We start from the raw sequence: 24,647 nt of genomic DNA, 5'->3' as shown, positions 1-24,647 counted from the left end.
AGGGAACCCTGACTGCTCTTTGGGCTGGAGAGGGAGGGGGAGAGGAGTCGGGGGAGGGGGAGAAGGGTGGGAGGAGGGGGAGAAGGGTGGGAGGAGGGGGAGAAGGGTGGGAGGAGGGGGAGGGAAATGGGAGGCTGGGAGGAGGAGGAAATTTGTTTTGTTTTGTTTTGTTTCTCCTTTTCTCAATAAAAAAAAAGTTTAAAAAAAAAAAGAAAAAAGTAACATAAAGTCTCAATATTTCTTGTATGACCCTGATGAGTTCCCTAGGGATTCAATGAGGCTGCTTTTCCACCAGCATTGGAATGGATTCTTTGCCCAATTCAACTTCTGTGTCTCCTTTCCACTGGTAGCCACCTCAAAGTCACTTCCTGATAAACTTCCCGCACACTGCACTTCATGTTAAAGTCCTGTCCTCAGGGAAACTGATTTGCAATGAATGTAACTAGGGTTGACATTTTCAAGTCTTTTAATTACCTGCATAGAGGGCAAGTCAGTAACTTTGAATAGGTACCAACTTCTCAAGCTGTGTGTTTCTCACAGTCCAACTGCTGTGCTGTGCCTCTTTGGAGGAATCAACAACACCTTTGCAGACTCAAATCAAATGTTCATGACATTTCGACACTCTGGCTATCAACAGCTAGAAACCACCTTATAAAATCTTTGATCCACAAAAGATTTTTGGGAAATCTTTTCTGTTTCCTTGAGTCAGTGATATACCTCAATTAAAGCAAATTAATTCTTCATCTTACTTATCAACTGTTTACTAAATCTAACAGTCTGTCAGTGACTCAAATGCATTTGCAGAAAGAAACTTCAGTAAGAACGAGTCTTGTTTTATACCAGGCAGTAATCTGATTTTTTATATAGTTATTATAGCTACCTTTCTCTTTTTAATAGCTACTCCAATTTAGTGACATAAAATGGCAATAATTGGCCAGGTGTGATGGTGTGCCCTTCTATCTCAGCTCTAGAGAGGCAGAGGAAGCTGGAACTCTATGAGTTCCAGGTAAGCCTGCTCTACATAGTGAGTCCCAGGACAACCAGCCCTACAAAGCAAGACCCTGCCCTGAGAAAGAGGGGGGGTCTCTGTGTGTAGCTTTGGTGCCTGTGCTGGAACTAGCTTTTGTAGACCAGACTGGCCTCAAACTCACAGAGATCCGCCTGCCTCTGCTGCCTAAGTGCTGAGATTAAAGGCTTGTGCCCGGTTTATTTTTAAAGTCACTTGATTTATGATTTTCTTTGTTCTATAACCCTACAACTTCATAAACTATTGTCACATTGGAACACAGTATTTTGAGTTATCTAAATCTGTGTTTCTGTACTGTGGTCTCTTATATTTAGCTCCAGAACAAACTCTCTCATCCTGTATGCGGTGAGAGCTGTGCTCTGTCTATAGAAGGATCCCCTGAAATTTGCATTTGAAAACTTTAGGTGATACATACATACTTTAGATGCTGAGTTTTCACTCTCAAAGTTCTTGCTGTCCTTCTTCCCTTGGACAGCTAGGTGGTAGTGTGGATCTTGATTCACCTCCCAGATTAGGCTGCAAGCCAAGCACATCCTGATGAGACACACAGACTGAGGACAGACTGAGAGGCAAAAGTTAAATGAAGCAATGTGAGTAAATTTCTAAATTAAAAAGTGATAAAATTGATATTTAACAGTCACTAAATATGTAAGGGAAAGGAAATTATGAAAGCAGGTTAAATTATTAAAACAAACAAAGGTAAGGGATAAAATAGAATTCACAATAAAGTTCTATTACACTTATTTATCATTTGTCTCATGTGAGCAGGTTCACAGCAAACATGAGGGGACCAGAGGACAATTGGCAGGGCTTAAAGTAGCTTGGGGTGTCAGGCTTGGCAGAAAGCACCCTGAGGTATCTCACCTGCCTGAAAAGGCACAATCTAAAATGCCTGAGGAACATTGAAAACCAAACAACTTTGAGATGATCCCAATATCATTCATTCAAGCACTATCACCATGTACATGGCATTTAATCCAGCACCAAGGATGTGGAAAATGACAGGATAAGTCTCCTTCTAAGGAATTTGTTGTCTACTGTGGGAGAAAGGCATTAGATGGGTAATATAATGGAACAAAACACCAGTCTTAAAGGAGAAGTAGAGGGTGTGATGTGTTTAACTGGGTTTTAGAACTCGGGGAAGCTTTTTCTGAGAAATATGTCAAAGACAAATCAGAACTTGCAGAATTAAAATATAAGAAGGTAAATGAAGGGGCTGGTGAGATGACTTAGTGCTTAAAACACTGGCTGTCCTTCCTGAAGACTGGGGCTCAAGTCCCATACCCACATATGAGCTCTTTATTGCCTGCAATTCCAGTCATATTGGACCTGATGCCCTTTTCTGGTATCTTTGGACATATGCAGAGAATACAACTGTATACATAAAAGTAAAAATATTATTTTTTTGAGACAGAGTTTCTCTGTGTAACAGCCCTGGCTGTCCTGAAACTTATTTGGAGACTAGACTGGCCTCAAATTCACATAGATCTGCTTGCCTCTGTCTCCCAAGTGCTGAGGTTAAAGGCATGCACCACCGCTGAAAGGGGATTCCCCTCTACACGCTGTGAATACCACTGGTTAATAAAGAAACTGCTTTAGCTTATTGCAGCACAGAATAGGGTATGGCAGGAATTCTAAGCAGATAGAGGAGGAGAGAGTAAGCAGAGTCAGGGAGAAGTGATGTAGCTGCCATAGGAGACAGATGTTGGATGTAGGAAGAACACTTCCTGGTAGGCAACAACCATGTGGCAATACACAGATTAATAGAAATGGGTTAATTTAAAATGTAAATGCTAACCAATATGAAGCATGAGCACTAGGCCCAAAGCAGCTTCTTTATTAACCAATGGTATTCACAGCATACAGAGGGGAATTCCACATCACCTCCTCTTTTCTGTCTAAATAAAAAGGAAAGTTTTAACTTTAACATAGTAAAATTAATGCAACAAAACAGTTATCAAGCAAAAATTATAGTTATATCATTAATATCTACTTTATTTTTATCATAACTAAGGAAAACTATAATTATAACTATCTATTATTCAACTCCATCAAAGACCCCAGAAGAAAATAATATTACTTTACTTTACAGAAAGTACATTGTAAGCAACTTCCAAAACTCTAGAATTGACAGAGACATCTTGCTGCCTGAACAGTCACCAAAGTTTTTCGGTACCATTGGTGCATCGATCTTCAGCCTACAGGCCCATAGCATCTGGCAGACTTTTCCATAATGCAGGAAATTTCAAAGACAGTTTGCCTTTATTGGCAGTTTGTCAGTCACTTTCTTCTGGGTTCCTGCAGAATGTTTGGCAGACTCTTTCATGAATCAGGAACACTGAAGGACTGTCTCATCTTCTTTAGGCAACTTCTGCAATTATTTTTCTGCGGATTCTGCATGTCCAGTTCACACAGAATAACATCAAGCAGTCCAGGCAAAAGCAGTATTTTTGTCCAAATGGCTAAAAAACTCAATAAGGAGCCTCTCTGATGCTCATTATCCTCTTGAAGAAGCTTGGTGCTGCCAGGAAAAGATGTGTCTCATTGTCATGAAAAGTTCTAAGTTCTTAAAATATTTTAAAAGCCACATTCTGTTCATTTTTGAAAGGTTTGAAGAATACCTAGCCATCTGAAATATATCTCTGTACATATAGAAAACCTAATATGACTACAAGCTTGACTATTATAGATGGCTATCTACTAACCTACAGTTCTTAATTATATATTACATGTTTAAATGAGTTGTGCAAACATGATACCTTAATCAAGAGCATATATAAAAAACAAAAATGACCTTAAATTTGTATCAATAGACAAAATCCATACAATACAAAGCATTCATCTCTATAGCATATCCCTCTTTGAATGCAAAAAAAAATTATAAACAATATTTGGGAATTTGGGCATAGTTCTCTCCAAACTGCTTCCTGCTTTTTTTGGATGAAATATTTTTGGATATTCATGGAGACCTTTCAGGTAGTCTTGGTCCATCAAACCACATTAGTCTGGAAGAAATCCACAGGTTCTCATCCTCTGCAGAAACAAAAGAAGAACCTCTTTTCCAAAGCAACAAATCTTTAAACCCAAATTTTGAAGTGAAGATGACTATAAAATATATATGTTGGTTTAGCTTAGCAGCTCCTACAATGAAATGTCTCTCTGTACTTAGCTCATTCACAGTAAAAAAAAAAAATCAAAGAAAATACAATAATATACATAATCCAGACTCTCTTTGTATATTCCATCATTATGTGGCTTATTTTCTTTACTCCTTTAATCTAAAGACTTTGTTTTATTTTTAAAACCCTTTCCTTTCTTTTATAACTGTCTATATTCTTTTTCTTCTCTCTCCCAAGCCTATGTACATTTATCCAACACTGTGACTCATTTAGAGGTCTTTTCCATCTGAATTTGTCTTTATTGCATGTGTATTTTCTCACCAGAAGCACTTTTTTTTCTAAATGCTAAATGGGCATAGCTAGGACAAATTCTGCAGCCTTGACTGTTGGCTCTGCCCAATCCAACATGGCAGAGGCATGTTCTCTGCCTCTAAGAGCCATGCACATTGCCCCAGCTCCAGTGTCACAGTGGGTCTATCCACCATTAAGCAAATTGTAACATGCTGCTCATAGACCCCATTTAAGTGCTCGGCCTCCTCCTGAAAGAACCAGAGCTGTTTGCAACTAACATGAACCAGGAAGCCCTCCCCTAAAGCTGTGCAGCCTTTGCTGCCAATGCTGAGTCAGGAAGACATCTCTTAAAGGAGCTGTGGCACCCCTGCTGGCCACCAGCAATCAGAGCCCATCCCCCCACAAAAAAATGCTGACCACCAAGAAGCCATGCTTAACTCTGTTCTTTTGTGTCTAGAATTCTTTTCCTAGCTTTTTCAGGTTTTATGTGGATGTAGTCAGCCCCACGTTGGCAAACCAATTTGTCAGTAAAAATAATTTTTTAGAGAAAGTAAATGAAAACATTCAAGTAGAATGAAACACTGTTTCTCAGAGGAGTGGATTAGCAGTGGCCAGTCATCATCCACACCTACAGATACCAAGAAATCTCAACAAAATAGAGAAAGCAGGAAGTTTTGACGTGGAGGAGAGAAACTGAGTCCGTTACCAAGAATCAGAGGAATAAGACTCCAGCTCCAGAGAAGCTTGAAGACAGCTGAGTCCAGGCACTCTGCTGATTCATCCCAGGCAGTGTGCCCCTGGAAGCTTGCTGCTTAGACTGCAAAGTCCTTGCTGACATCTGTGAAACTCCAGAAATGAATGAGGATGTAGTCTGTAAACTCCAGGCAGCTATGGACTGCAGAACAGAATCCTCAGATATCCGAGAGGCAAGGGCCAGAATTCTGGACCCTTGTGGGGGAGGGTGACATGGAGAATGTACAATATTTTTACCATAGAGACACCAAAATCAGTGTAGACTGAGCTTTGCCAAGACCACGCCACCTACCCCCACTCAGCATAGTTTACTATGGAGTTGAGAATGTAATTTTTATGAACTTAACGTAATTTTTATTTTTTATGGGAAAATAAATGGGCAAGGTGTTGGCAGAGCAGAGGATAAATTTAAGTTTAGGACAAAAAGATTTTTAGGCTCAGGGAATTGAGAGGGGTGAATCTGACCTGTTTAAGATGGATCCTTCAATTAGGCTCCCTGGAACTCACAAAAATGTTTTGAGTTTGTGAAAACATAAGTTTTAGACACACACATTGTATAAACAGCAATTTTATGTCAGAATGGCTGTGACAGGTGTTTTTATACAATGAAAAGCATCTGTAGAGAGTGAGCAATGAACAGTATGAAAGGCAGTATGAGAAATTTGATAACTTTCATTTGTCCTCGGACCTTTATAACTTGTAGGTACATACCTCAATAACTTGCATTTGCATATTTCAAACATCTTTTATTTAGAACATGTTAAGAAGTTATACTGAAATTTGGTTGGTGAGGTTGTCCTTTTAAACAGCCAAAACTTCTCAGCTGTCAGACTGCACCAGAGATCATTGAGAAGGATAAAATTTTACTTGAGTTATTAATTTAAAAACAGCAGAGGTCTTACTCTATTGGCTACCTAGAACCATGGTAGTCAAGGGCAAGGCCATCTGGACTGCATTTGTCTTCTGCTGTGAGAAGCAGGGCCTACCAGGCTCCAGAAGATCCTGCGGATTAGGAATTCTGTAGGCAGAGAAACCTACCTTGGCCTCAGCAGCTAGGCAAGTCAACTCCATCTGATTCTTTGTCTGTGTCTGGAGAGCTTCAGTTTAGATGAAAGGCAGTTTTTCCCCAGTGGTCAGCGCTTTCACTTGATGAAGCTAATTGAGGATGGATGTTGTTCTGTGCCCATCTGTCTTCCACACAGAAGGTAGAGTTTCTGGAAAGGGAAGAGTACATTATCTCATCAGAGGGCTAATTATTCCTCCCATCTCTTTAGCAAGGCACTGGGTAAATCTGCCTTCTTGGGGGTGGTCTCTTAGGTGATTGTCTAGCCCGGCTGGATTAGTGATTATGTCTGCGCAGCTTGGAATATTAGGCCTCCATCATTTTCATGGTACACAGTCACTGGAAAATCACCATACACATAAAATGATTTTTTACGTTTCAGCTAATGGAGAAAGAACATGTGGTGCAGATGTACAGGAGAAATTTCAGCTGTAGAGAAAAATAAAATCCCAGCATGCACAGAAACAGATGAACTTAAGATCATTATGATAAATGTAATAAGCCAGATTTAGAAAGACAAAGACTGCATGTCTTCTGTCATATGCTGACTCTAGGTGTGTGTGTGTGTGTGTGTGTGTGTGTGTGTGTGTGTGTGTGTGTGTGTAAAGTGGAAGGAGGAAGGAGGAAGCCAGGATTCAGACATGAGAGATAACATGTCCTTGTCTTGCTGAGTCTGGGTATCTCATTTAATATAATTTCAAGATTTACTCATTTACCTACAAGACGTTTTATAGTTTCATTTTTTCTTCTATGATACCAAAAAGGAGCCCTGTTGTTGTTAGGAAAATACACTGTTATACATTGTTATTAAGTCTCCATACCTTACAAGAATAAGCTTCTGTTTCCTAAGCCTAAGGATCCTACAAACTTTATGTTTTTCAACCTATGCTGCATGAAGTATGCACTGCTAAACTCCTGAGGCTGTGGCATATGATTGCTCTTTTGCCTTATGAAAATGTGTGTTCCCAGGTATCACGATGACACCCCCTTCCACACAATCGATTCTCACACTTCTCTACCCCACAGGCATCCTTGAGCCCTGAATATCCCACTTTTATATTCAGGTGCTAACAGCCAGTTGTCTTGACAAGAGTTTTCTATCAACCCTAACCCTTCCCCCATGAAAGGGACCTCACAGTCAGTGAGGGGCTGCTCTCTAAAATTCTGACATTGGGAGAGGAAGCCAGTTGAGTAAATACAGCTTGTTTCAAACAGACATTTGTGGAATTGGCTTTTTCCCCTCCTTTATGGGTAAATAAAATTCCATTGTGTATTTGTCCCATATCCTTATTTTGATTATTCAGTGATCATTTGATGAACTAGGCTGAGACAATTTGCATCTGTGTCTCTCTAGCAGGATATAGATTTCTTTGGTAGATGCCCAGGAGTGATATATCTGGGTCATAATGTTAGTCTTTTGAGAAACTTCTGAATTGGTTTTTAAATTTTAATTTACTATTTTTAGACAGACTCTCACTATCCGGCTCTGACTGCCCTGGAACTCATTGTATAGACCAGCGTGGCCTAAGACTCAAAAGATTCACTGGCCTCAGTCTCCCCAGGTATTGGTATGAAAGACGTGTGTCACCAGCAATTTTGTAGGTATTTCACTGAGCATTTTTATATCTATATTCTCATGGTGTCCCTACTCTAGAGGCAGTGAGACCTGGAAGAATGGAGTATAAAAGAAAGGAGACTAAAGTCTCATTTGATAGCCAGCTTTATTTATCAGACAGTTTATCCCCTGAGCGTTAAGCAGCTCCTTGCTGACTTTTGAAGTCCCATTCACAGGGAAGTGTTAGGGTTGATAGAAAACAGTTGTTGAGAAAATTGGCTGTTAACACCTGTACAGAAAATTGGGGGAATCAGGGCTCAAGGCTGCCTGTGGTGTGATACATCATGTGGAAGGGGGCTCATCATGGTATCTGGGAAGACACAGTTTCACAAGCAAAAAGGGTGACGAGCAAAGTTAACTTGAACAAAACTACCATGATTCATGCTGTGTACAATCACATGAACAGGGTGTGCCTGGAGACATTATCTAAATGACAGTATTGAGATAATGGGTAATTTGAGTAAACCCATTCCTACTTATTACACCTGGCAGGGGCACAAATGCACATTCCAAACACAAACTGATATTTAGAAGGAGCAAAGGTCACAAGCCTCTTATCTTCTTTTCTTGGAGTTTTCTCCCAAGCACTCAGAATTCCCTCACAGAGCTCCATTCTTGGACCTGTTCCCACACATGGAAATTATCTTGTGATTTTTTTTTATTGTGTCCGATGTAGTTTGAATGACAACAACACCAGAGACTCATATTTGAATACGTTGTCTACAGAGGGTAGTACTGTTTGGGATGAAATAGGAGGTGTGGCCTTGTTGGAGGAAGAGGTGTGTCACTGGGGGGGAGGGCTTTGAGGTTTCAAAAGAGTCCTGGCATTTCCAGTATGTTCTCTGCCTCTGTTTGCAGTTTTACATGTGAGCTCTCAGGTGCTGCTCCAGGTATCTGCTGCCTGCACCTCCACTTGAAGGGGCATAAATGACCAACAATTAGAATTAACCAGACTAGCTTTAATATAAAATATTCAGCTTTAATAAGGGGAAGAAGGGGAGCTTACAAAGCCAGGGTTCCAGCGGAACGCAGGAAAACAAAGAGGAAGCGAGAAGCACACCCACAAGATTTATAAGTAAATCTTGGCCTTAGGGGAACTCACCCCACAAACAAGGTAATTGGCTGAGCTTCCCCTTCATCCACTCTGCCATCATGGACTGTATTGCTTTGGGCCCATCCTTTGATGAGTTTCCTTGGCCATGCTGTTTTACCACAGCACATGAAGTAGCCGAGACAGAGTAATACGTGCTAGTCAGGGTTCTCCAAAGAAGAATGGATAGAATTGATATTAAAGAGGATTCATTAAACTAACCTATAGGATGCAGTCCTGTAGGCCAACAATGGTTATCTCACACCAGAAATGTCAAAAATCCAGTAGGCTTTAGTCTGTGAAGTTGGATGTTGCTGCAGTCCTGGTCTGGTTCTGACATCCCAGGTTGGTAGAAACTCGTAACTGTGACTTGGCATGGGTGCTTGAGGTTTCTGTGCTTATAAACCCACTTCTGCCCTGCTCAGGGGCCAGGAGGATCAAGGTAGCCTGATCGATCAGTGACCCCACTCATGTGCTGATTTACTAACAAATGTGCTGTTTCACTGCCCATAGGCGTTGTCTCTCTCCCTCCTCATGGTACACAATGCACACAGAGTCCATCCAATAGGACATAGAAAGGAGAGCATGAGCTGTCATTAGCATCCAGTCCTGCTCTGCTCCTTGACTGTCAGTGCAGTGTGACAGCCACCTTGAATCTTGATGCCATCCGGGACTCCTGGTTCTGTGACTTCTGCACTATGATAGACACCACCTGGCACTGTGACAAAATAACCCTTCTCCCTCCAGCTGCTTTTGTCAGGTGTCTCAGCAGAGCAACAGGAAAAGTAACAAAGGCAGCAGCATCCACCTGGGGTATTAGAGAGCCTATGTCACTCCTAGTTTGGAGATGCTCTATTAGAGACTGCTGTACCAGCAGACTGACACTGGATTACACTAAGGGGTCGCCCAGAGTGGAAAGACCCAGTGTTGATGGAAACTTCAACTGTAAATATCACTTTTATTGTGACTGTAAGAAGGAGCCAAACTGAAGCCATTTTGAATAAGACTTCCATCTTGAAAAGTAGGGTGAAGCCAGGTTAAAGTTCCCAAGACTGCCCCAGACCTCCCTGGGGAACTGACATCACTGACCTCCTAGTTAAGACATGTATGGTGGGCAAGTCCCCCTGCTACAGTTGGGTAAACCACTGCAGGAAATCTTCCTAGGAAAGTTCCCTATCCCTGAACCTTGACTGGGGAACAATGCAACTGTGACTTGGTGCAGATGTTTGCAGATTTTCTGCTTAAATAGTTGCTGAAAGGAACCTTCAAAGATGCAATCAGCTCCCGAGTTTGTACTGTTGTCCCTGGGCGGTTGATTTTTGATGACAAATCCAATAAAGAACTTCCTTTGTGTGGACTCTTGAGCCTGCTTGGGCTGTTTTGGACTCTTGGACCTACAATTTGGTTTCGTTTCTTAGAAGTTGATTGTGTGAGGAAAATGAGAAACCGCTTGCCCAGCCTGGAACTCTAAGTTTTGGGAAAGGGGTTGCCTGTTTCCTTTGTGGTTTGGGTTAGAGAGACAAAGACCAGCAGAGTTGACACTCTAACCTGCCCAGCTGTGTCCTCTATGCCAGGGTCCAGAGCTGTTTAGACCAGCTGACAAGCGCCATATGCAGGCAGAAAACTGGAGGACACCTGGGCACTGTTCAACACTATTAAAGATCAGGAAAACAAAAAAAAAAGCAAAATAGTATTCCCTTCTGTGAATCCCTGTCCCTCACTATACTGTTTCAGTTCTTTGGAATTAAGTAACAATTTGCTTTCTCTGAACTGTCTTTCTCCAAAGCGTCTCTGAAAGTATGGAATATATACATATTAGAGTACTACTCAGCAGTAAAAAACAATGACTTCTTGAATTTTGCATGCAAATGGATGGAAATAGAAAACACTCTCCTGAGTGAGGTAAGCCAGACCCAAAAAGAGGAACATGGGATGTACTCGCTCATATTTGGTTTCTAGCCATAAATAAAGGACATTGAGCCTATAATTCGTGATCCTAGAGAAGCTAAATAAGAAGGTGAACCCAAAGAAAAACATATAGGCATCCTCCTGAATAATAACCTTTATCAGGCGATGAAAGGAGACAGAGACAGAGTCCCACATTGGAGCACCTGAAAGAAATCCAAATCAGGAGCAGAAGGAGAGAGAGCATGAGCAAGGAACTCAGGACCGCGAGGGATACACCCACACACTGAAACAATGGGGATGTTCTATCGGGAACTCACCAAGGCCAGCTGGCCTGGATCTGAAAAAGCATGGGATAAAACCGGACTCGCTGAACATAGCGGACAATGAGGACTACTGAGAACTCAAGAACAATGGCAATGGGTTTTTGATCTTACTGCACGTACTGGCTTTGTGGGAGCCTAGGCAGTTTGGATGCTCACCTTACTAGACCTGGATGGAGGTGGGTGGTCCTTGGACTTCCCACAGGGCAGGGAACCCTGATTGCTCTTCGGGCTGATGAGGGAGGGGGACTTGATTGGGAGAGGGGGAGGGATATGGGAGTCGGTGGCGGGGAGGAGGCAGAAATCTTTAATAAATAAATTAATTAATTAAAAAAATAAATAAATTGCTGAGCTAAAAAAAAAAAAAACAAAGCGTCTCTGAACTTGACAGACCCTGAGATAGGACTTTTTCTTCTACTGCTGACAGCTGACAAACTTTAGTGCAACCTCATGCATACAGATATATGAAAATGTGTATATAAACCAAGAACTTCCTGATAATAACTCATAAAGTTATTTTAAGACAGTTCTTGAGTTCATATATGCTTTTATCATTTACTAAAAATGGAGGCAAATTTGCAGATTGCAACAGATGTGTTTGATTTTTTTTACATAAAGAATTAAATCTTGCTGAATATTTGCTACTGCAGGACATGGAACTTTTCCATTTTTTTCTGGATTTAATGAACATTTTTCTTTCGCTGTTGTTGATGCTGAGAATCCTACTTTGATTTAATACACAATATAAAATGGCAGATGCATATTGAGGACCATTTCAGAAATAGAAGGAAATTCTGTCTTAATTCCAAGGCAAGAATTATTGAAAGAATTTTTTTATAGCGAGTGTTTTGCCTGCATGTGTGTCAGTGTATGACATATGCATGAACAGTCCACATGTGTATGAACAGTCCACATGTGTATGAACAGTCCACATGTGTATGAACAGTCCACATGTGTATGAACAGTCCATATGTGTATGAACAGTCCACATGTGTATGAACAGTCCACATGTGTATGAACAGTCCATATGTGTATGAACAGTCCACATGTGTATGAACAGTCCATATGTGTATGAACAGTCCATATGTGTATGAACAGTCCACATGTGTATGAACAGTCCACATGTGTATGAACAGTCCATATGTGTATGAACAGTCCATATGTGTATGAAGAGAACACAGAAGCCGGAAGAGTGTATTAGATTTCTTGGAACTGGAGTTACAGGGGCTTGTGAGCTGCCATGCAGGTGCTGGATTCCAATCTGAGTCCTTTGGAAGAGCAGCCAGTTCTCTTAACTGCTGAGCAGTCTCCCCAGCCCCCGAAACAGCAATTTTTAAAACTAAGCATTCTCACACGACGAATGATGTCAGGAGACAACACCAGGGAAGCTGGGCCAGAAGCAAGGATGATTTTGAATAAGTTTTGGTGGTTGTGCTTTCATAAATGTTTTCGTGTTACCAAGATCTTCACAAGCCTCACACGGAGTTGTGTGACCTGTCGGATTATAATCCACAGAGAAATGGGAGCCATCAGTAGAAACCGCCTAGATCTTCTCCAAGCCCCTGTCTTTATTCACGATGCTTTGCTTCTGGTGCCTGGGGAAGTCATGGCTGGTGCACCAATATGTCCCACATCCCTTCTTTGTGTTAACATTTACACATAGCTAGGACTTTTCTATCTTCAAAATATTTATATCCAAGAAACAAACTCCCACCCCCACCACAGCCTGACTCCCCATCTTCCAGTTCAGCCACCTTCTGGGAAGGTCTGGCTAGGTTTGCAGCTTCTACTTCCTCCTTCTGTCAGACTTCAGGTCTCTCCAGACTCCCTGCCCTCTCTGTTTTCATCAGACTTGGCAACTGGGCCCACAGAGGGCCAGCACACCCTAACCCTGGAGTGGCAAAGCCTCTAACTGTCTCACACATCTGCTCATTGCATGTTGAGGAAACACAGTTCCCAGCTCTTCTCACCCCTGTCCCAGTCAGCCCTCTTCACTCCTGCGCTAGGATCCAGTCTCTTGCCCCACTCCAGACCGAACTTTTCATATCCGTCAGCAAATGCTGCCTTCAGTGGCAGCTTAGAGCCCACGTTTCCTCCAGGCCTCTCTGGAGTGTGCAGGTCGGCAGCCTTCTTTCTCCTGAGTCCACTCCAGCACCATGCAGCAGCCCTAGTGATTCTGTGCATGTGAGTCACCACCCAGAGTCTCCCCTCCCCCAATCTTCTAAGGTCCTTTCTCGATAGTCCTTAGGCTTCAGGTGCCATGTCACCTGCCCATAAGCTCTTCTGTCCTTCCCTTAATTAGGCTCCGGCAACACCCGTTTACTGTCTTCTCTCCTGCGTCCCCACATCTGTGTCCCTCCCTTGTACACCCAGAAAGCATTGGTTGGTGTCTAGCACACGTTTCCTCAAAACTGGGAGTTTTTAGACACAGTGTTCCCGAATGAGAAAATAGAATTCAGAAGCAGGAAAAAGGCAGATCAAATTCTGAGGGGTGGTCCCCAAGTGAGCAGGGAGCATCCTGAGAGGATCATTTGTGAGCCCCTTTTCTTCTGTCATACAGTGTGGGTTTTGTGTATACTGAAGTTATCCTAGGGATGGAGTAAAGCTCAGCTGTGACTGGGGTGAAGTGCGGGAGGAGCCCAGCTAGAGAGATACTAAGCAAAGTGCGCTGGAGACCAGAGTCCATGGGACTGCCAGCTTCCTGGGATTGACTCACTTCTGTTGAGGGAGGGAGAAGAAAGAGGGGACTGGGAGTGCCCAGGGTCCTTGGGTGTGTGTGGGGGGAGGAGAGGGGTGGGGTTTACACTATTCCAATCCAGGGACAGCTAGGTGAAACAGAAAGCAAAAGAGAAGTTAACTCAAAGTGAACTCTGAGCTGCTTTGGGTGACTGGGCAGTCAAGGTTTAGCAGGCCTGCCAGGATGGCAGCGTCTGGACCCTTCCCGCTGCTGGTGGAGGGGTCTTGGGGCCCTGACCCCCCGAAGACCTTAATCAACAAGTTGCAAACATACTTTCAGAGCCGGAAGAAGTCAGGCGGAGGGGAGTGTGAGGTCGTCCTGCAGCCTGGGAGCCCTGCCAGCTTTCTGGTGCTCTTCTCTCCAGAGGACGGTGAGGGGCACAAAGGTTACACCCTGCAGGGTTTGGAGCCATGGATGGTAGGCCCAGTATTGGGCTACAGCTTCATGGGAGCAGGAGGTCCTGGGGGCCAAATCTGGGTGGAAAGCACATTCTGTAGTGGTGGTTGTTCCCCTTTGTCTTCCTCTCTTCCTTGAGTTTCCTGGCTGTTGTGAACCTTCTCTCTCTCTCTCTCTCTCTCTCTCTCTCCCTCCCTCCCTCCCTCCCTCCCTCCTTCCTTCCTTCTTTAATTTTCCCGTTTTTATTATTCAAGTTAGAATTATTATTCAATTAAGAATCTTGAGGAATTGTGGATCATCTAGCACCACGGGGTTCTAGCTAGGGAGGGGTGTCCTTGCGAAGTGAGCTTGAGGAGGGAAAAGCCCAGGAGCTCTGGTGGCACAGCCTGGACAAAGTTCCTGCTTTGTCCTTCTACCCCAGGGTGGCCTCAGGTGGCTGTGATCTTTGAGCCTGGGTGGGGTTGGAAGTGGGGTGGCGGTGGGGTTCCCCCATCTCTGAGAGGCTCCAGAACAGTAGAGAAGTTGAATGTTTCCCACTCCTGTCTGCAATCTGCAAGGGAGGCCCAGCCTTGTTTGCTTGATCAGGTGGGTGATTGGACCTGTGGCTTCTGGAAGGCCACCATTAGTTCCCACCTAAGATTTTGTAGACCAGGGTCATCTGCAGAATGTAGGCAATTCCTCCTTCTCCTTGAGTTTGGAAAAACATTTGGAGCAGAGGAGGAGCAAAGAGGCCTAGGAAGCAAGGCTGTAGTTAACAGCCCAACAGGGATCCAAGAAGAAAAAAGTAGAGCGAGACCAATGTAGGGGCTGTAGACACAGGTTTTCAGAAAGCCTGGGCAAGAACCTTATTGTCCTAGGTTTGATTTCACCAGGGCATGCTCCACAGACAGCTGATAGCAAAACCTGTTTTCTCATTTTCTCTTTTTCTAGAGCAGTGGTTCTCGAACTTCCTACTGCTACAATCCTATAATACATACTGTGGTGATCCCCAATCCTAAAATTATTTTTGTTGCTACTTCATAGCTGTAATTCTGCTACGGCTATGAAGTGTAATGTAAATATCTCTGTTTCTGGTGGTGTTCGGCTACTTTTGAGAAAGGACCTTTGACCCCCATAGGGGTCGCAACCACAGGTTGAGAACCACCTCAGAGGATTAGAGGGTTCCCAGGTTGATCCCAGCTGTCACTACCCCAGTAGACACAACCCTTACGGAGTGTGTTCTTCTCTTGAGCCATCTCCAAATGTTGGTTGCATGTTAGGGGTACAGACTACCGCATCCTTGTCACAGTGAGGGTGGTGGAACTAGATCCAGCCCCAGCTCTATTCTAGACACTTTAGTACAGAGAATGTGGGTGAGTGGGGAAGCATTTGCCACCAGCCCTCTGAGGTGCCTGGGACATGCTGAGGTCTGAAAAATCTCTGTTGTTCATTGAGAGCCTCAAACCAACAAAATGGAGATCTATAGGATACTGGTAGTTTAGTGACATACACAGCAGGGGGAAGTATGGTTGTGAGGGTGCAGTCCCAGCTGTAGCCTTCCCAGCAGGTCCTGGGCAGCTGATGTGAAGGCTGGGCTCACAATCCCAGCTCAGCTTTCTCCCTCAGGGGTTCCCAGTCCACAGCCCCTCTTCTCCCAGGTGGCTCAGCTGATTCCTCTCATTCATTCCCAGCACAGATGACTCAGAACACTAAAATGGAACATTGTCGCAGGCCAGTCTTTGGGGTGACTAGAACTTCTATTCACTTTCAGTTTCCTATTGGAGGCCCCACTTCCTCCTCAGCAGCAAGGCAGCTGGAATTTCCTAGCAGATTTACACTACAGTCCTAGGGCAGCAGTTTTCTTTTCCTGTAGAGGCCCCACCCTCCTTCACAGAAACACCCTGAGCAGTCATGAATTCATGTAAACCTACACTAGCTGGGCAGTACTACTGAGCCTACCAGTGCAGTAGTGTATACCGGTACCAACAGGGAGGTCTCACCTTTGTATGTCAACGGGGTTTGTGTACTGTTGAGTATGTGGGTCTTTTTTCCCTTAGGACAGTGAGCTATACTCTCAAACCCAAACTCAAATCCCTGTAACCCCGTTTCAGGTGGACACACTTTATTATACGTTCTAGTCCTAAATGGCCTACTGTTTATTAAGTGAGGGCCTAGGTATTATTGAAGTAAGGGAACTCATATTCTTAAAAAAAAAAAAAGCTTTGACAGGTCAGTGGTGGGGCACGCGGCACGCCTTTAATCCCAGCACAGGGAAAGCAGAGGCACACAGATCTCTGTGGGTTTAAAGTCAGACTGGTCTACAAAGCAAATACAGGACAGCCAGAACTGTTACACAGAGAAACCCTGTCTCTGAAAACCATACATGCATACATAAAAAATTATATTTATTGCATGTGTATGGGTGTTTGCTCTTTATATGTCTATATAACACATGCATGCAGTGCCTGCAGAGGTCATAAGAGGGCATCAGATCCTTTGGAATGCATACATCTAGGAACAGATGGCCATGCTTGGATGTCTTGGATGGACTTCACCAAAGTCCAGGAAAGAGGAGGAATGTAACACAGAGGTACAGGACATTCGGGAACAGGCTTCAGACTGTTCACACAGAGGTCACACTGAGGTCACACAGTCCTCAGTCGCCTCACCAGCCGGAACACCTTCTCTGGAAACTTCTGACTACTCATAGAGTAGAGTTAGAGTCCCATGTTCCTTCTCAGATGGATTCTAACGTCTGTATCTGGGTGGACATCTACGTGAAGTCACTAGACCTACCGACTTCATGGTTGAGGTGGGAGAGCCATCATGTTTCCCTTTGTGACAGGCTCTGAGCTCATCAGACTAGCTGTCCATCAGAGAACAAGGGGACCCTGATGTTTTGCTATATCTGTGAACACCAGGGTTCAGGTATCTTTCTCCTTGGCCATGCCCCTCCTGTTCCTTTTGTTTCTCTATGTTGGACATGCCCCTTCCTGCTCCTTTCCTGTTCTCTATGATGCCCGTGCCCCTCCCTGTTCCTTTCTGCTTCTCCATGGTGTGAGCGACAGATTTTCCTCTTCTCTCTCTGGCTGCAGCTTCTGATATCACAGTTCACATTTTCTTAGCTCTTCATGTTGTTGACAGTGTTCCTAGAAAATATTTTTAATGGGAAACCTCTGCTCCAGAGTGTTTATTTCTTTATCATGACTCAGCCAGACTGTGGGTAAATTGCAAATCAAATGGCAAGTCTTTGGATTCTGTTGAGTTTCACTAAGTTAAGCTGTCTGGTGTTCTAATTCTGTTTTTGCAAAATCTTCTATTCTTGTTTTTTCTCCTTTACTACCATATGTGGGTTGTTTATCATTTCAGGCTAATGGCTGGATTCCTGGTCATTCTGATGATGACCAACTAGGTCACCTCGGTACAGCATGGTTCTCACCCCATGTATACAGTTGTCCCTGTAATTATAAATATTCCCACCTTCAGTGCCCAACGAATACAGTACAGGTTCTGTACTACTACACTCCATGTTTCTTCAGTGTAATGCACTGACTGGCTCAAAACAATTCCACCAACCTCAGTAGTCAAAAAGAATACTTAGGCTGTGTAAGTAGGATTTGTGTAGCAGGATGCTAACGGGATTCACCAGAGTTCCCTTGTATGACAACATATCCAAGATCACCTTGAATAGAGGAAGGGTTTATCTGGCTCTACAATGTTGGAGATTTTGGTTAATAGTCAGTTGCCCTGTTGCTTTTGGGCCAATGGCACAAGGTAATACACCCTATCAGGAACTCTTGGCTATGTAGTGAGAAAGGAGAAAAGGGCTGGGTTCCCAGGATCATCCCTTCTCCAGGGGGAATCTGATTTCCTCTAGGCCTCACTCCTTAAAGTTTCTAGGACCTTCCATTAGACCATGAATTTGCAGCCCTGTTTGTAATCTCAAGGCCCTTGGGGCACACTCAATAACTAAGCTAAACCAATGAATATTAAAAAGTAATCTGGGTGTGCCAGCACATGCTTTGACCCCAGCACATGAGAAACAGAGGCAGGCAGGTCTCTATGACTGTGAGTCCAGCCTGGTCTACAGAGCAAGTTCTAGGCCAACCAGGGCTGCATAGTAAGTCCTTGTCTTAATAAATAACATAAACAAATAAACAACACCACCCCAGTAAGTTTAGGGGCAGGGGAATGGCTCAGGGGTTAGATAACTCGCTGTATAAGTATGAGGACTGGAGTTTGAATCATTAGCCCCCTTGTAAACATCTGGGCATGGCTCCATGTGCCCAGTGTAGAGACCAGAAATGGGCAGATCACACCAAGTCTAACCAACAGCCAAACTTCAGGTTCAGTGAGAAACCCCATCTCCAGGCCAGAAGGCAGAGAGCAACGCAGGAAAATGCCCAGTGTCCTGCTGTGGCCTCCACGTGACCAGGGGTGTGCACTCCTCCTTATGTCCACATGTCTACAACATGAATAATGCACACAAAGTGATATTCACATCCCTGTGCTGAGTTCTCCTTCTTTTACAAGGGCTTGCTGCTTAGGGAGATGGGCTGAGCTGCTGGCTCATAACAATGAATTTGTAGAAATCATGGACTAATTATGTAAGTAAAGATTGCTTCTAATTTGGCTTAAAATATTTTTTTCTTTTTTTAATGTTTCAGTTAGGCAGAATGTTCTGGAGAAAGAAAATCATGAGTTAGTATGGCCAGGAAAAGGGACATTCAAGTTAACTGTCCGGTTGCCCAAAGACCCAGATGAAGCCTCAGTCTCTAAGGAGGCAGTTCCAGATAAGGTAAGGACACGGGGTGTTATTCCAAGGTGCTTGGATTCTCTATGATGAATATGGTGTAGATGAGCTGGGTGAGGTGGCACCCACCTTGAATCCCAGCACTCGGGAGGGAGAGGTAGGAGGATCTCTATGAGTTCAAGGCTAGCCAGATCTAAATAGTGAGTCCACTATGAGATTGTGTTTCAAAAGAAAAATGGTAGATGAGGGCCTAAGTCACAGTAGCCTGAGAATGGCAGCTTGGGACTATGGAGGGAGCAAGGACTGTAAACAATGGAGAAGCTGTCATTTTTGTCACTTTTGGAAGAGTCAAGACTGGGGGGCTCGATAGTAATATATTTGGGACGTCAAAGTTTGTATTCAATGCTCTTGGCCTCTTTATAACCAGAAGCCTGCTGTTCTGTTTCCATCTTCTTGAGGCCAGCAATGTACCCCGTGTGTGCTGTTCCCTCAGCTGTGAAGAAGATTGTCAGGGACCTCTCTGAAGCACGTGCACCATGTTCATACAGTAAACATGAACTAAGTGCCAAGTCAGGCAAACCACAGGCTAAGCTGCCTCATGGGAGTCTCCTGTGTGTGTCTCATTTCATCAGTGATTATTGTGACCGGCAAAGAAGACAAACTGTGACATGTAGCTTTTGATCCATTCACTAGCCTAGAATTCAAATGTGTCATTATCATTTCAATTAATTTATATCTCCAGTCTGGCCCAAGAGGTGTTTTATTTATATATGAAATGATTCAGAGTCGCTGGGCGGTGGAGGCACAAGTCTATAATCCCAGGACTGGGGACAAAAGGCAGTTGGATCTTTTTGAGTTTGAGGCCAGCCTGGTCTACAGAGTGAGTTCTGAAACAACAAGAACAAGTTACACAGAGAAACCCTGTCTCAAAAAAACAAACAAAACCAACAAACCAACTAAACCAACAAAAACCAACCAACCAAATAAACAGAAAGAAATGATTCTCTTTTTTTTTAATTTTTTATTGAGAAAAAGAAAAAAAAGTTTCCGCCTCCTCCCAGCCTCCCATTTCCTTCCCCATCCTCCCACCCTTCTCCCCCTCCCCCCACTCCTCTCTCCCTCCCTCTCCAGTCCAAAGAGCAGTCAGGGTTCCCTGCCCTGTGGAAAGTCCAAGGCCCTCCACCCTCTGTCCATGTCTAGGAAGGTGAACATCCAAACTGGCTAGGCTCCCACAAAGCCAGAACATGAAGTAGGATCAAAACCCTGTGCCATTGTCCTTGGCTTCTCATTAGCCCTCATTGTTCGCCATGTTCAGAGAGTCCGGTTTTATCCCATGCTTTTTCAGTCACAGTCCAGCCGGCCTTGGTGAGCTCCCAATAGATCAGCCCCACTGTCTCAGTGGGTGGGTGCACCCCTCGTGGTCATGACTTCCTTGCTCATGTTCTCCCTCCTTCTGCTCCTCATTGGGACCTTGGGAGCTCAGTCCAGTGCTCCAGTGTGGGTCTCTGTCGCTATCTCCATCCATCACCAGATGAAGGTTCTATGGTGGTATGCAAGATATTCATCCGTATTGCTATAGGATAGGGTTATTTAAGGTTCGCTATCCTCAGCTGCCCAAGGAACAAACTGGGGACATCGCCTTGGGCTTCTGGGAGCCACTCTAGGTTCAAGTCTCTTGCCAACCCTAAGGTGGCTCCCTTAACTAAGATTTGTGCTTCCCTGCTCCCCTTCCAACCTTCCTTTCTCCCAATCATCCTGTTTCCCCAAGTTCCCCCCATCCTCCCCTTCTCACTTTTCTCTCCCCATCTCCCCTTACCCCCATCCCACCCCACCCCCAAGATCCCAAGTTTTTCCCTAGGAATTTTGTCTACTTCCCATAGCCAGGAGGATAACTATATGTTTTTCTTTGGGTTCACCTTCTTATTTAGCTTCTTTAGGATCACCAATTATAGACTCCGTGACCTTTATTTACGGCTAGAAACCAATTATGAGTGAGTACATCCCATATTCATCTTTTTGGGTCTGGGACACCTCACTCAGGATAGTGTTTTCTATTTCCATCCATTTGCATGCAAAATTCGAGAAGTCATTGTTTTTTAACCGCAGCGTAGTACTCTAATGTGTATATATTCCACACTTTCTTCATCCATTCTTCCATTGAAGGGCATCTACGTTGTTTCCAGGTTCTGGCTATTACAAATAATACTGCTATGAACATAGTTGAACAAATGCTCTTGTCATATGATAGGATATCTCTTGGGTATATTTCCAAGAGTGGTATTGCTGGGTCCAGGGGTAGGTTGATCCCGAATTTCCTGAGAAACCGAAACACTGATTTCCAAAGTGGTTGTACAAGTTTGCATTCCCACCAGCAATGGATGAGGGTACCCCTTCCTCCAGAACCTCTCCAGCAAAGGCTATCATTGGTGTTTTTGATTTTAGCCATTCTGACAGGTGAAAGATGATATCTCAAGGTTGTTTTGATTTGCATTTCCCTGATCACCAAGGAGGATGATCATGACCTTAAGTGTCTTTTGGCCATTTGAACTTCTTCTATTGAGAATTCTCTGTTCAGTTCAGTGCCCCATTTTTAATTGGATTAATTAGCATTTTAAAGTCTAGTTTCTTGAGTTCTCTATATATTTTGGAGATCAGGCCTTTGTCTGTTGCAGGGTTGGTGAAGATCTTCTCCCAGTCAGTGGGTTGCCTTTTTGTCTTAGTGACAGTGTCCTTTGCTTTACAGAAGCTTCTCAGTTTTAGTAGGTCCCATTTATTCAAAGAGGCCCTTAATGTCTGTGCTGCTGGGGTTATACATAGGAAACGATCTCCTGTGCCCATCTGTTGTAGGGTACTTCCCACTTTCTCTTCTATCACATTCAGTGTGTTTGGACTGATATTGAGGTCTTTGATCCATTTGGACTTGAGTTTTGTGCATGGTGATAGATATGGGTCTATTTTCATTCTTCTACAGGTTGACATCCAGTTGTGCCAGCACCATTTGTTGAAGATGCTTTCTTTCTTCCATTGTATACTTTTAGCTTCTTTATCGAAAATGAGGTGTTCATAGGTTTGTGGGTTAAAATCCAGGTCTTCTATACGATTCCATTGGTCGATTTTTCTGTTTTTATGCCAGTACCACACTGTTTTCATTACTGTAGCTCTGTAAAAAGAGTTTGAAGTCAGGGATGGTAATGCCTCCAGAAGATCCTTTATTGTATAAGATTGTTTTGGTTATACTGGGTTTTTTTGTTTTTCCATATAAAGTTGATTATTGTCTTCTCAAGATCTGTGAAGAATTTTGATGGGACCTTGATGGGGTTTGCATTGAATCTATAAATTGCCTTTGGTAGAATTGCCATTTTTACTATGTTGATCCTCCCAATCCAAGAGCAAGGGAGATCTTTCCACTTTCTGGTATCCTCTTCAATTTCTTTCTTCAATTCCTTAAAGTTCTTGTCAAATAGATCTTTCACTTCCTTGGTTAGAGTTATCCCAAGATATTTTATGCTGTTTGTGGCTATCGTGAATGGTGAAGCTTCTCTGATTTCCCTCTCTGCTTCCATATCCTTTGTGTATAAGAGGGTTACTGATTTTTTGGAGTTGATCTTGTATCCTGCCACATTACTAAAGGTGTTTATCAGCTGTAAAAGTTCTTTGGTGGAGTTTTTGTGGTCGCTTATGTAGACTATCATATCATCTGCAAATAACGAAAGTTTAACTTCTTCCTTTCCAATTCGAATCCCCTTGATCCCATTATGTTGTCTTATTGCTATTGCTAGAACTTCAAGCACTATATTGAAGAGGTATGGCGAGAGTGGACAGCCTTGTCGTGTTCCTGATTTTAGTGGAATGGCTTTGAGTTTCTCTCCGTTTAATTTAATGTTAGCTGTCAGCTTGCTGTAAATAGCTTTTATTATATTTAGGTATGACCCTTATATACCTTATCTCTCCAAAACTTTTATCATAAAGGGATGTTGAATTTTGTCAAATGCTTTTTCAGCATCTAATGAAATGATCATATGGTTTTTTCTTTCAGTTTATTTATATGATGGATTACATTGATAGATTTTCGTATGTTGAACCAGCCCTGCATCTCTGGGATGAAGCCTACTTGATCATAATGGATAATTTTTCTAATGTGTTCTTGGATTCGATTTGCCAGTATTTTGTTGAGGATTTTTGCGTCGATGTTCATGAGTGAGATTGGCCTGTAATTCTCTTTCTTGGTTGAGTCTTTGTGCGGTTTTGGTATCAGAGTAACTGTAGCTTCATAAAAGGAATTTGGTAATGACTCTTCTGTTTCTATATTGTGAAATACATTAAGGAGTATAGGTATTAGGTCTTCTTGGGATTTCTGGTAGAATTCCTCATTGAAACCACCTAGTCCTGGGCTTTTTTTGGTAGGGAGGTTTTTGATAACAGCTTCTAATTCTTCACGACTAGCAGGTCTATTTAGATTGTTCACCTGGTCCTGGTTTAACTTTGGTATATGGTATTTATCTTAAAAAAGTGTCCATTTCTTTTACATTTTCCAGTTTTGTGGCATACAAGCTTTTGTAGTAAGATCTAATGATTCTCTGAATTTCCTCTGTGTCTGTGGTTATTTCCCCTTTACATTTCTGATCTTATTAATTTGCATATTCTCTCTCTGCCATTTGATTAGTTTGGATAGGGGTTTATCAATCTTGTTGATTTTCTCCAGGAACCAGCTTTTTGTTTCATTTATTCTTTGGATTGTTTTCTGTGTTTCTATTTTGTTGATTTCAGCCCTCAGTTTGATTATTTCCAGTCTTCTACTCCTCCTGAGTGAGTCTGCTTCTTTTTTTTCTAGAGCTCTCAGGTGGGCTGTTAAGTTTCCAATGTGTGCTTTCTCTATTTTCTTTAAGTGGGCACTTAGTGCTATGAACTTTCCTCTCAGGACTGCTTTCATAGTGTCCCATAAGTTTGAATAGGTTGTTTCTTTATTTTCATTGAATTCGAGGAAGACTTTAATTTTTTTCTTTATTTCTTCCTTGATCCAGGTGTGGTTCAGTAGTTGACTGTTCCGTTTCCATGAGTTTGTAGGCTTTCTGGGGGTAGCATTGTTGTTGAATTCTAACTTTAATCCATGGTGATCTGATAAGACACAGGTGGTTACTAATATTTTTTTTTGTAACTGTAGAAGTTTGCTTTGTTACCGAGTATGTGGTCAATTTTCGAGAAGGTGCCATGAGCTGCAAAGAATAAGGTATATTCTTTCCTATTTGGGTGGAATATTCTATAGATGTCTGTTAAGTCCAATTGATTCTCTAATTTCTCTGTTAGGTTTCTGTCTGATTGACCTGTCCATTGGTGAGAGAGGAGTGTTGAAGTCTCCTACTGTTAGTGTGTGTGGTTTGATGGCTGCCTTGAGTTTTAGTAATGTTTCTTTTACATACGTGGGTGCTTTTATATTAGGAGCATAGATATTCAGGATTGAGACTTCATCCTGATGAATTGTTCCTGTTATGAGTATAAAATGTCCCTCTCCATCTCTTCTGATTGATTTAAGTTTGAAGTCAACTTTGTTAGAAATTAGTATGGCCACACCTGCTTGTTTCTTAGGTCCATTTGCTTG

At 42.9% G+C, this 24,647-nt stretch overlaps 1 protein-coding gene across 3 annotated transcripts in view; it reads left to right on the top strand.

Annotated features, from left to right (window-relative positions):
- LOC121461711 (protein mono-ADP-ribosyltransferase PARP14-like) overlaps positions 1 to 24,647 on the top strand; it is a 361,785-nt gene that overhangs the window by 289,017 nt on the left and 48,121 nt on the right. The window contains exons 1-2 of one of the 3 annotated variants that reach the window (XM_041672896.1): positions 14,081 to 14,293; positions 18,966 to 19,096. The exons of the other annotated variants lie outside the window; for them this stretch is intronic. Coding sequence (XP_041528830.1) covers positions 14,107 to 14,293; positions 18,966 to 19,096 — 318 coding nt within the window. The 5' untranslated portion in view covers positions 14,081 to 14,106. Of the gene's footprint in view, positions 1 to 14,080; positions 14,294 to 18,965; positions 19,097 to 24,647 lie in introns of those variants that run through there. 3 annotated transcript variants of the gene reach the window in all.

The sequence above is a fragment of the Microtus oregoni genome, unplaced genomic scaffold, assembly GCF_018167655.1.
Source record: "Microtus oregoni isolate MIOR12 unplaced genomic scaffold, Mior012 000023F_ref0000262, whole genome shotgun sequence".
Classification (NCBI taxonomy): Eukaryota; Metazoa; Chordata; class Mammalia; order Rodentia; family Cricetidae; genus Microtus; species Microtus oregoni.
The sequence above is the reverse complement of the archived record's forward strand: the minus strand, read 5'-3'. Positions and strand labels throughout refer to the sequence as shown.